At 34.0% G+C, this 13,649-nt stretch overlaps 1 protein-coding gene across 1 annotated transcript in view; it reads right to left on the bottom strand.

Annotated features, from left to right (window-relative positions):
* ERBB4 (erb-b2 receptor tyrosine kinase 4) overlaps nucleotides 1–13,649 on the bottom strand; it is a 1,108,236-nt gene that overhangs the window by 272,772 nt on the left and 821,815 nt on the right. The window contains exon 13 of the mRNA XM_060016164.1: nucleotides 4,188–4,320. Coding sequence (XP_059872147.1) covers nucleotides 4,188–4,320 — 133 coding nt within the window. The remainder of the gene's footprint in view (nucleotides 1–4,187; nucleotides 4,321–13,649) is intronic.

Below are 13,649 nucleotides of genomic sequence, written 5' to 3'. Positions count from 1 at the left end.
TTTGTATCATGAGTGACCATTCCAAACTAAGAGCATTGCAAATATGGCAATTATGGATTAACTAGGTGATAAATTCAAATTTATTTTTCCCTGGAGTGAAATAATCACTCTTTTTTCATAGTGAACTATCTTATTTGGTTATTATAAAGCCTTAACAGATGATTGAAATCCAAAGGGTGGGCTGTATATTCTGTTGGTTAGATTAAGATTACATATATTTCAAGGTAAAATAACGGTTTGGTTTTCAAAATAAATAGCATAAATCTATGGTTTATTTATGTATGAATGTACATATTTAGTTACATGGATTTTGCACTCAAAGTGAAGTGTTGGTTTGCAATGGATTAACTTTTTATGAATTTTCTTGAGTTTAACATCTTAGTTACATAAAAAAGTTTTTATTTTGCATGTTTCATCAACAAGTGATATAAAGTATTCAATAGAGGAAATCTTCAGAATATGAAAGTCAAAATGACCTGGTATTGGGGTGGGGGTTGGCAATGGGGTGGTAGCTAAATTGTAAAGAGCATAAAAAGCATTATGTGTAAGTGAAATTATATGATATTTACAGCACACCCTGCAATCATCAGCAAAGCACTGTTTCTGAAAACAGCTTCTTGGGTGACTAAAGAGCTAGGATACTAAATGAAGGTAATAATTTTTATGGTACTAAAACATGGGTCATGCTTTCCTTTCTCTTCTCCAAAACTCCCTTCCCCATACACAGAGTTGAGGAGTAAAATGAATATGTCATAAAAAGTCATGGAGGCGGGCTCCCCTGGTGGCGCAGTGGTTCAGAGTCCACCTGCCGATGCAGGGGACACGGGTTCGTGCCCCGGTCCGGGAAGATCCCACATGCCGCGGAGCGGCTGGGCCCGTGAGCCATGGCCGCTGAGCCTGTACGTCCGGAGCCTGTGCTCCACAACGGGAGAGGCCGCGACAGTGAGAGGCCCGCGTACCGCAAAAAAAAAAAAAAAAAAAAAAAAAAAAAAAAATCATGGAGGCAAACTAGCTGCCTCCTCTTTTATAGAGTAGACTTCTATCTGTGTGGTTTCTGGCTCTCTTCCTTTCTGCTCTCAGAACAGATCCTTCTTGCAACTTATTTATTGTCACTGTCTCCATCATTGCCTTTTTTCTTCCCTGTCCCCTAGTGATTCTGCTGTGACTTTGCCAGAGATCCCCTTTCACTTGAATCTGATACAAAAATTCACATTCTAGTGAGCATGAGCTTTGCTTACTGAGCTTTGCGTTTTTGCTGCTGTATACTTCTCACAGTTTTGTTGTGTGTGTGCTACCTTAGCCAATCCTGTGATCTAGAGCAAATACTTTGGATTTGGTTCGTGTTCCCAGCACCAAGATTAATATTGCTGTCTTACATCCCTTAACTTCTCTAGACCTCATTCCCTAAATATCCTCTGAAAAAGGAAAAGAAGGGTGTTTCGATGAGAGCTTGTGAATATTAAACATAAAAATGCCTCCAAAGATCTTAGACTGGCACTCTTTCTGATGTTTCTCTGTTGTTATTAAAGTTTCAGAAGCATTTAACCATGTTGCCAGATAAGAAAAAAAAAATTAAGATTGCATTGCAATTAGTTTTCTTGTTCATTTTGAATACTTGGGCATTGTAGTTAGGAGCTGCAAAAATATAGTGACTTATATGATCTGGATTTGAGTGCTAACAGCCAGGATTAACTGATTTTTTTTTCCCCCTTCAAAAAATCCTCTTTTTAGGATTTATTCTTTAATGATAGTCAAACTATTTTTATATATAAATAAGTTCCCTGATTTTGGTAAATGTCATATTTGTATTTATTTTCAGCAGTGTATAAAGTGACTGTTCTACCTATTTAATGAGCTCAGATTAATAGACACAAAAAGGAAATGATGATAACTGTTTTAACAGTAGGAATTCGAATAAGAATCTTCTCATTTGATAATCACAATCATTATTATTATTACACTATAATATGATATAATAATAATCACATCATTATTATTCCCATTTTCCATGTAAGAAAACAGAGTTTAGGACAATTAGGTTATTTATTGGTGGATGGACATTTCAAGTAGGAAGTGATTAAGTTAGAATTTGAATTCATGTTTCCTCAAAGACTGTCTTACCTGCCAGGCAAAGTTGGAAGTAATTTGGCAATACCACAAGATTGGAGGTGGGGACATCTATCATTGGGTAGGCAAGAATTACATCAGATATTTATAAGATACTTTCACTTATTATCTTTTAAACTAAACCTTGTGCATGATTTCCTAGGACCCCATTACTGCTGCAAAACTACATTAAAAACTTTATATTTCTTTAATATGTTTGATTTAATGATTTGGAAAATATTAAGCTTTCAAAAACAACAGGATAATCAGTGTTGTTTATTTAGGGGACCAGTATTTTTCCTTTGCTTAGCTTTCATTGTTTCACAAAAATGAGACAGAGGGTAGTGTATACATCCACATATACATCAATTTCATATTTCTGACAAGTTTAAAACTGAAATATTAAAGAAAAACAATGGCATCTGTAAAGAAACAGGATGAAAATCAGACATCCTGAGTTCTAGCGTTGGTTTGGTGCTTTTACAATGTTATGACTTTGGTCAACACTTAATTTTCCCACTTCTCACTGTTCATAAGATGCTTCTGTTTGATAAAATGATTTCTATAATCTATTCCTTCCTTAGAAACGCACATACGTATTCAATAAACTTTTAATGTAACACAGTGGAATTAAGGTCTATTAGTTCCATTTTAGTGGCATCAATTGCCAGACACACAGAGAATCATATCTGATCTGATGTATTTTATGTACAGGAAATATCTTTCATAATAATGCGAACAAGCATTACTACAGTTCAATTCAATGAGACAAGTAGCAAATAATTTGCTATTCATTATCAAATGTATGAGTTGATGTGTTTTATAAATTTTCAAGTTGAAATTTTCCTGATAAAACTATTAAACCCTTTTTTCAGTAATGCTTTTAGAGATAATTCATATACCATGACATTCACCTATTGAAAGTGCACAATTTAATGCATATTTTAGTATATTCACAGTTGTGCAAATGTCATCACCATTTCAAACTATTAAATTCCGATTTAATATTGTTTTTATACTTAAACTTCTAATTTTAATTTCAATCTTTTTTCCCCCTAAATTCATGGAGGGAATTGGTTTTGTCATCTTTCAAAGAAGACACTTATCTATATTATTAAGAGCCATAGATTTTTATCCTTTAATGTAAAATACAAAAATAAAATGTTATCTGGGATCATAGAAACGGTTGTTAAAATGGGACAATTCATGAGGCAGAAGAAGAAAGAACTTCAAAACTACCCTTTTACAAAAATGTTGAAAATCCTTTCAGTGAGCAATATAGGAAAATTTGACTCAGGGACAGTACTAAAAACTGCATTATCACACTAATGAACAACTGTGATGCATGAAATGGTATGTTAGGATAAAGTGATTTTAGGAGTATATGAAATGCCATGCAACAAGGTATATACTAAGTTTTATTGTTGTCAATTTGATTATTGTAGTACTGTAGATAAAATTTAAAATACTTGATGTAAAATATAGCTTAGGTTATTTTTAGAAAGTGACAGAACACTTTCGAAAACCTTTTCAACTAGCAACTACAAAGGTAATTTCTCTATAGGGCTAAGCAGTTGTCTGAGACATAGAAATGTGTGTTGTTCCTAATACACAATCAAATAGACACGCAACCTAAATGGAAAAAAAAAATCAAAAGTTACGCAGTCATTCCAGGTGAAGATTAATAGGAAAGCATGAGACAAAAAACAAGATGGTTGAGACACTGAGGAGGAAATATTACTTATCACAATGTCCTTTATAAAGAAAATAGAAATACATTTTTCAATTTTGCATAAGCATAAATTGCTATAATTTATTAAGAATTATCTATTTTGGTACACATTTTTAAATATGTACATAATAGTCAATATGCATTTTGACTTATCTTGTTCATTCAAATAAAATGATTTCCCCTTAAAAGAATTCTTTTATATGTTTTCTCCTTTATGCAACAAAAACTCTCCTTAAAAATCTTGGCCAGCATAAACATTCTGAAATTTTACCCTTTTATTATCATTTTAATATCTGAACCAATCAGTACCTCAAAGCTCATGAGATAGAGACATTATAAGATGCCTTACCCATCATAGAGGTTACAAGACTCTATGCAGGTCCTTCCCCTACTGAAGCGACGGCACGACAGGCACTGGTCTGGCCCAGGTCCCCAACACCCATCGTTTGAACAGAGATGATTGCACACCATTCCTTCAGCAGCTGAAAAACACACCAAAATCAAGGGGAAATAAAACAGAAGCCTGCGTCCAAACTTACCATTTTAATATGAATCTTCCTAAGTAAAGCTATTTCTGAAGGAGTGAGAGAGATCTGTGGCAGATGACTTTGCTTGCCTACTTAGTCACTATGGCCCACTTTACCTTCCACTTCTTTCATATTGCAGAGCCCCAGTCACTGTATGTGTAGTACCATTGCATTTTTCATAAAAGTGAACAAATATCAATTGCCTATATCAAAACTCTAGGGAGAAGTAGTGACAGAAATTAACTTTCCAATTAAGGTAAGGAACAAAACACACCTTTCTAAAGCCAAGCCTTCGCTCCACTAACACACCACACATTTTGACGTCAATTCCATGTGAGAACTTCATGCAGAAACAGAACAAGTGATATTTGTCATAAAACAAAAAACATCAAAAGGGGAAAAGAAAGAAAAAAGAAGAATATATGAAATGTAAGAAGGGGGAAAAGAAATGGAAATAAAATACAAGTTTCTTACAGACCTCTGGTACACTGCAACTAAGATTACCTTGATATTTGAGTCAAATTGGCACAAGTAAGAAAAAAGTTTTGAAATAATTTTAAACAAAGTGTGGTGGTTATTTATGAGGAGGTATAGAGATTACAGGAGTAACAAAGGCCTTTAGTCTTATCTCTATATTTTTTGTTGATGGGAGAAGTGCCAAAGAATTTGAGGCCATGTTTTAAAACTGCCACTTAAGGTTTACCATTTCTGTTCCCTTTTATATCAAATAATACTTATTCAGTGTATTATTATTTACACTGAAAAACATAATTTTAGTGAACGGATAGCTATTGAATAAGAAGGGCCTATAAAGACTTCAAATGTTATTCTGGGTGTCTGAAAAGTGATTTGAGATGTCTGAAACCCAATTATATGTGGTTTTCATAAAATATTAATAAGTTCTCAGAAGATGAAAACATCAAAATCCTGTTTATCTTCCCATTAGTTACCAACTGTATTTATTAAGGGATGCAAATTGTTATGGTAAGAGCATTTGTGAGATGGGATGGAATAGCATTAACTATGCAATTGTAATTTAAAGAGGGATCATATCTGTGAAAGTTACCTTCTCTAACAAATGCCTGAGAAAGTAAATTACCACCATCCGTGATGCTGATTAGTTTTAAAACAAGGAAACAAAATCTCCCAATTCGTGTATTCTTTCTCCTATATTCTGGAGCCTTAAGGAGGACCCTATGTTAAACTGTATAAAATTCTTTCTCAAGGCAGACACAGACCTATCAAGATATCTTTTTAATTTATGACTACTTAATTGAATAATGTCTTCCAGTATAGTTTAAGAGAGAAACCTTGTGTGTATGTGTGTGTGTGTATGCTTAATAGTTTTATTGAAGTATACATGACATATACTGCTCATATGTAAAGTATACAATTTGATGTTTTGACAGATGCCTGAAATCATGAGTTACATGTATTCAATCCAGGCAATGAATGTATCCATTACCTCCAAATGATTCCTCATGACCTATGTAATCCCTTCCCCCCGCCCCTTCCCCTCAGACAGCCATTGGCCGGCTTTCTGTTACTCAATACCCATTAGTTTACATTCCCTAGAATTTTATGTAAGTAGAAATATACAGTATGTGCTTTCTTTTTATGTAGTTTCTTTAACTCTGCATAATTATTTTGAGATTTATACATGTTGCTGTATCAATATTCATGCATTTTTCTTACTGAGAATATTCCATTGCATGGATATGCCACATTTTTTAAACCAATCACCTATTGCTAGACATTCAGACTGTTTCCCATTTGGGGCTATTAAAAATTAAGTTACAAAAAAAAAATTAAGTTATAGTGAACATCCATTTACAAGTCTTTGTATGGACATACACTTTCATTTCCTTTGGACAGAAATGGCTGGATAATATGATATGTACAGGGTCAACATTTTAAGAAACTGTCAAATTGTTTTTCCAAGTAGTTGTACCATTTTACATTCCCAACAGCAATGAACTCAACTCAGGAGCTGAAGTTTCCTCATATCTTTATCAATATTTGGTATGGTCAGCCTGTTTAATTTTAACCTTCCTAATATTACGTAGCGGTATCTCATTGTGGATTTGATTTGCATTTAAATGATTAAAGATGTTGAACATTTTTTAATGTGTTTATTTGCTATCCATATATCTTGTTTGGTGAAGTGCCAACAAATCTTCTGCCCATTTTATATTGGATTGATTGTTTTCTTACTATTAAGCATTGAGAGTTCTTTACAGATTCTGCAAGTACTGTTTCCTTGTCTTAGCCTTGCCTTTTTGTTCCTTTAACACTGTCTTTTGAAAAGTAGAAGTTTTTAATTTTGGTGAAGTCCAATTTATCAATTTTATCTTTTATAAATCGTGCTTTGGGCATCATATCTAAGAAATTTTTGTCTAACCCCAAGGTAACAAAAGTTTTGTCTGCTGTTATCTTTTAGAAGCATTATGAGTTTTGGTTCATATGATCTATGGTCTATTTTAAGTTAGCTTGTATATTATACTGTATTAGTTAGGGTTCTCCAGAAAAACAGAATAAATAGGATATTTTTATCTATATCTATATCTACATATTTTATATAATTTGTTATAAAGAATTGGCTCACAATTATAGAGGCTGGGAATTCCCTTGTCTGCCATCTACAAACTGAAGACCCAGAGAAGTCCATGGTACAGTTTAATCTGAGTCCAAAGGCCTAAGGACCAAGAGCACAGATGGTTTAAGTCCCAGTCCAAGGGCAGAAGTAGATTGATGTACCAGTTCAGGAGTCAGGCAGAGAGAGTGAATATGTTCTATTCAGGCCTTCAATGAATTAGATGATGCCTATCCACTTTGCTTCACTCAGTCTACCAATTCCCATGCTAATCTCATCCAGAAATACCCTGCAGACATATTCACAAGTAATGTTTAACCAAATACCTGGGCTCCCCATGACCCAGTAAAGTTGACACATAAAATTCACCAACACAGGTACTAGGTAAGGATCTATTCCTTTTTTTCTTTTCTTTTTTTGCATGTAGATATCCAATTTTTCCAGGACCATTTGTTGAAAATACAATCCTTGGGCTTCCCTGGTGGCACAGCGGTTGAGAGTCCGCCTGCTGATGCAGGGGACACGGGTTCGTGTCCCGGTCCAGGAAGATCCCACATGTGGCGGAGCGGCTGGGCCTGTGAGCCATGGCCACTGAGCCTGCGCGTCCAGAGCCTGTGCTCTGCAACGGGAGAGGCCACAACAGTGAGAGGCCCGCGTACCGCAAAAAAAAAAAAAAAAAACAAAAAAACAATCCTTTTGCCAGTAAATTTCCTTTGCATATTTGTTTAAAATCAGTTGTCCACATACTTGTAGGTTTATTCATAGTTCTCCACTCTTGTGTTGATCTATTTATCTCTCCAGGTATATTTTCTCACCTTTAATCTATATGTGTTTTTATAGTTGAAGTTTGTGTCTTGTAGGCAGCATATAGTTGGGTATTGCTTTTTTAATCTAATCTGACAATCTCTGCCTTTAATTAGGGTATTTAACCACTTACATTTATTATGACAATTTTGGTTAAAATCATTGATCTTACTGTTTGTCCAATCTGTCCTCTTCCCATTTTCCTCTTTTCATGACATATTTTGGAAAACCAAATTTTTTATGACAACTACACACTCCTTATTATCCCATCCATATTTACTTTTAAAATTCAAAGTGGAATTACTTGCTGTTTCTTGTTTATAGACAAATGTTTTCATATAAGATTTCTCAAAAATGACCCCAAATAGCCTCCAAGAACCCCACAAAACTTTATTGAAAATTATAGCTCCTTTTATTCTGTTTTAGCTTATTTACTTTATAGTTATCATCCTAAATAACAGATAAATGTAATTTTAAAAGAATCTGAGGGAATAGTGACTATACAGAGCATTTTCCTGTATAAAGGATTGTTGTTCTCATGTTATTAATTATTCTAGGTAACTCATAAAGTTTGTGGACTTTGCTTAATTATGATTCTCTCCATGTCTTAAATAATCATTAAATTGAAATACCATATATCATAACTATTTTTCTCTTCTTTTGCGGAAACTCTTCAAAAGTTGAATGATTTGATGTTCTACTTGGGAAAGGCTGACAGTTTATCTGTTACACTGATTTTGAACTAATAGCAAGAGTTCTTTCCTCTGATTCATTCATAATGCAGAGAAAGAGGGTTCTCTCACTGTACAAAATCAATGTCAGTAGAAATGAAATCTTAACATAGGTCTCATATCACTGATTCCTAGATGTAAAAATGACTTCCCATTAATTTATAAAGATGTAAGGAGTAAGAAAGAGAGTTCAATCAAGCTGATTGAATATAATGTGTAAAATCAAATTTTCATATGTACATTTATATACAATTTTTATATATACTTGTTTATGTGATAAACAATTATCAGAAGAAAGCTTGAAGAGGGAAAAATAATCAAAAGTTATATTATTAAAAGCAATTTGTAAAGGCAAGTAGAGTATATTCAAAATCATACTGCACAGTATCATGAATCTCTGACTGTTTGTATTCATCACTTTCCTGTCCTTGTAGAAAATATAATCAATGCCTCAAATTCTTTGTATATCAACTTCTGTCTAAGACCCTCACATTTGTTTTCAGTTTCTTCCTTTAGGATGTTGACAAGCCGTCAGTACACCCTTGTACTGCCCATTTCATGATAGTCCATCAACTTCTTGATCTATTTATTTCACCACCTCACATTAATTTTTTCAGGTGTGAAAACCTCTCACTCTTGTCCTTCTCCCTTAATTTTCTGTTATCTGCTTTGACATTAGTTGAAAAAGAGAGTATTGGCTTCACGCAAACTCCTACCTTCTTTTCTGCTGCCTACTACCTTCCTTAGTCTGTATTCAGATGCTCAATTTCAGAGCAGTTTTGCATCAGGGAAACAGTACCTATTGGAGGAAAGCAATAATACAAACAGGAACCCATAATAATTACTTTCTTCTCACTCTTTCCAAATGACTAGATGATGGTATTCAAGGCTGGTTGATCATTTTCTGCAGAGTGAAAACATGGGAAGTGTCTCCACAAAAGGCCAAGGAAAATACTTCTTTGAAGTTCTTGAGAGAAAAGAAGTTTTCAATCAGTACCAAGAATTCAACTGCTCTCTGACCTCCCAGAGTGATAGTTCCATAGGAAGGAGTAGAAGGGCCTATTCAATGGCTTACAGTTTGAAACACCATTATAAAGCTCTCTAAACAAACTTTAGCAATGTAGTTGTTAGGCAACCTTTAACTTCCCTTTTTTTCTGGAAGCTGTAAAATTGTTTTTTCTTTATCTCATCTGAATTATACCTATTATATTATGTCTATTAAAATTTTGGAGAGATAATAATGTGCTTAGTATTTTGACCTTTACAGAGAATATTGAACTTGCTTTCGTTAAAATAGAGGCAAGCTTAAATAATGGATCTTGCTACTTGTGCTGCATGTGTGAAAGTAAATGGATTAGCTCAAAATATTGAAATGAAGTACCTGTCTACAAGCACAAAGGCAGAAAAAATATCTTCTCTTTCATTGTGCGAGACTACCTACGTATGCTGTTTGCATTAGTTACCATATGTAGAGGCATGGGTTTGACTTGAAATGTATTTGGACAGATACCATTAATCTTTCTCTATAAAGCCTGAAAAATATGATTTAGTTGTAACAGTTCAGTTTTTCTGATCAGGTCAACATAGGTTCAAATCCTTATGCTATGACTAGCCATGCAGCCTTGGGCAATTATTTACATATTACTTATCTGTAAAGTAAATAATCTACCTTTCTGGGTTATGATGAAGATGAGACATCATATTAGTAGTATACAATGCAGGGTTACTCATCTAACTAAGCCCTCAATACACATACTTAAGAGAAATGTGGAAACATACAAGTATATCCATGTGTTTACTTTTAGAAGTATTTGTTGAGAAACTACTTGGTTTACACTGAACAATGCTAAGAAATGGGAATATGATGGAAATATGAAATAAAATACATATTGTCTCTATGTAGGGATTACAGTCCAGTTAGGAAGACATTAGATAAATAATCATTTATATTGTATAATATATATTTTTTTGAGAGAAAATATAACAGTTGTCCTAACCTAATGGGTAGGTAGCATTAGGTCAGTCCACAGAAAGAGGGACAACAATGTGAGATGAGAAGGATCAATAGGAATTATTAAGCAAAGAGGGCTAGGGGAAATTGGGGATTACAAGTCTAATCAAGAGAGTCTGACCAGTGAATAAGATCAGTGCTTTCACAGAACCGACTGCACATGAGCATTGAGTGGGAAAGTAATATCTGATGAACTAGTGAGGTGAAAAATGGCCAGATTATGTAGGACCTAGTGACCATTTAAAGGGTTTTCTGCTTTGTCCAAAGAGTTGTGGGAAACTGATGAAGGATTTTAAGCAGGAGAGTTAGGATCTTATTCTTAAAATATCACTCCAATTGCTTTGAAGGAACTGACTTAAAAACATGTTTGAACAGTTGGTGGCAGAGAGAAAAGAGTGAACTGTTCAGAGATAGGCATATGACCCAAGCAGGGTCAACTTTCCACAATACAGATGCTGGGAGAGAGAAAGTAGAGCTATTTTACCTGTACTTATAAACTTTGTGAATTCTCCAAGGCCAAACATTTTTAATGAAGAAAGAGAGCTGGCCTAAGAAGAAAGCAGAATCGGGCAATGTCGAAGGACTGAGTCCAGGTGATGTTGTTTAACCCCTAGATCCATCTGTGCCTGAAGGAATATCCCTTGCAATTCTCAGTTCTGTGAGCTGATATGCTCTCTTGTTTGCTTTTATTTTCTATTTCTTTTTTGCCTTTTAATTATGCTTATTATTTTCTTTGTTATATGAAAAGACTTAAAGCTTATACAGTTGTGGCCAAGTTTTATTTTTTCCAATTTTATTGAGACAAAGTTACTTCTAACATTGTTTAAATTTAAGGTATACAATGTGATTTGAAACACATATATATTATAAAGTGTTTATCACAATAAGTTCAGTTAATACCTCCTTCACCTCATGTAATTACCATTTTGTTATTGTGGTGGTGGTGAAAACATTAAACCTCTATGCTCATAGCAACGTTCAAGTATAAGATAGAGTTTTGTTAACTCTATTTGCCATGCTGTACCTTAGATGCCCAGAACTTATTCATCCTATAACTTAAAGTTTGTACACTCTGATCTGCATCACCCATTTCCCCCACTCCTCAGACCCTGAAAACCACCATTCTGCTCTCTCTTTCTACGAGTTCGATGTGTTTAGATTCCACATGAAAGTGATATCATACAGTATGTGTCATTCTCTGTCTAACTTAACTCACTTAGCATAATGTCTTGGAGGTCCACCTATGTTGCCGCATATGGCAGGATTTTCTTCTTTTTTATGGCTGAATAATATTCTAGTGTGTGTGTATGCATGCACACGCACATGTGTATATATGACACATATTCTTTATCCATTCATCTGTTGACAGACACATTGTTTCCATATATTGGCTATTGTGAATAATGCTGCAGTGAACATCAGGATGCAGAGAAGTGGGATTGCTAGATCATATGGTAATTCTATTTTTAATTTTTTGAGGAACTTCCATACTGTTTTCCATCATGGCTGCTTCAATTTACATTCCCACCAACAGTGCACCAGAGGGCCCTTTTCTCTATACCCTCACCAGCGCTTGCTATCTCTTCTCTTTCTGATAATAGCCATTCTAACAGATGTGAGGTGACATCTCATTGTGGTTTCATTTTGTATTTCCCTGATGGTTAGTGATGTTGAGCACCTTTTCATGTACTTGATGGCATTTGTATTTCTTCTTTAGAGAAATGTCTCTTCGCATCCTCTGCCCATTTTTTAACCAGATTGCTTGTTTGTTTGTTTTGTTACTGAGTTGCATGAGTTCCTTATATAACTTGGGTATTAATGCCTTATTAGATATATGATTTGAAAATATTTTCTCCCATTCCGTGGGTTGGCTTTTCCTCTTGTTGTTTTTGCTATGCAGAAAGTTTTTACTTAATGTAGTCCCACTTGTTTTTATTTTTGTTGCTTCTGCTTTTGGTGTCATATCCATAAAGTCATTACCAAGACCAATGTCAAGGAACTCACCTTCAGTGTTTCTTCTAAGAATATTGTGGTTTTGGTCTTATGTTTAAGTCCTTAATTCTTTTTTTTTTAACATCTTTATTGGAGTATAATTGTTTTACAATGGTGTGTTACTTTCTGCTTTGTAACAGAATCAACTATACAGATACATATATCCCCATATCTCCTCCCTCTTGCATCTCCCTCCCACCCTCCCTATCCCTTTGCATTCATTTTATGAGTGGCATAGGACAGGGGTCCACTTTCTTTCTTTTGCATGTGAATAGCCATGTTTTCCCAACATCATTTTCAAGAACTATCCTTGCCCCATTGAATATTCTTGTCTCCCTTATCAAATATTAGTTGAACTTATTTTTGCATTTATTTCTGGGTTCTTCATTCTGCTCCACTGGCCTATGTGCCTGTTTTTATGCCAGTACCACACTGTTTTAATTACTATGGCTTCCAAACATTGGGGATATTATTCAATTTTCTGGACATCTGTATATTCATCTGCAAAATGGTGATAATTATACTTTACAGGGTGGTGGTGATGATTAAATTAAACTATACAGGTTGAGTCTGGCACTTTTTCTCTACTTAGCTAAATATTGCAGACACCTAAAATCAGTGAGAAGAAATGGATTATTCAGTAAATTATGTCAATATCCTAGCCAAATTAAGATCTTTTTAAATTATGCTGTACCAAAACTTCTAGATGGATTAAAAATTTCAACATAGTTTTAAAGTACTAGAAGAAAAAAGATAGACTATGCCAAGATCATAAACATAAAAAAGAGAATGATGTATCCATTTAACTAGATAAAAACATAAAATGTTTGTCTATCAAAAGACAAAATTTTAAAAAATTGCATATAGAAGGAAACTTATACACAACATATTTAAGACACAAAAATTTAATGGATTTAATTTATGATGAGTGTTTTCAAATCCAGAATTAAAAAATGGATAAAGCTTATAACTATGTAATATACAAAAAATAAATAGAAAGGATCAATCAACACATAAAAAGAGGCTCAATATCAACTAAAAAATATAAATTTAAAAGACTTCTTTTTCATATTTCTGATCACAAAAATTTAAATCCATGGATAATATCAAGTGTTGTAAAGAGTAGTGGAAAATATTCCTTATCAAACATTGT

This window comes from Delphinus delphis, chromosome 7 (genome assembly GCF_949987515.2).
Source record: "Delphinus delphis chromosome 7, mDelDel1.2, whole genome shotgun sequence".
Lineage (NCBI taxonomy): Eukaryota > Metazoa > Chordata > Mammalia > Artiodactyla > Delphinidae > Delphinus > Delphinus delphis.
The sequence above is the reverse complement of the archived record's forward strand: the minus strand, read 5'-3'. Positions and strand labels throughout refer to the sequence as shown.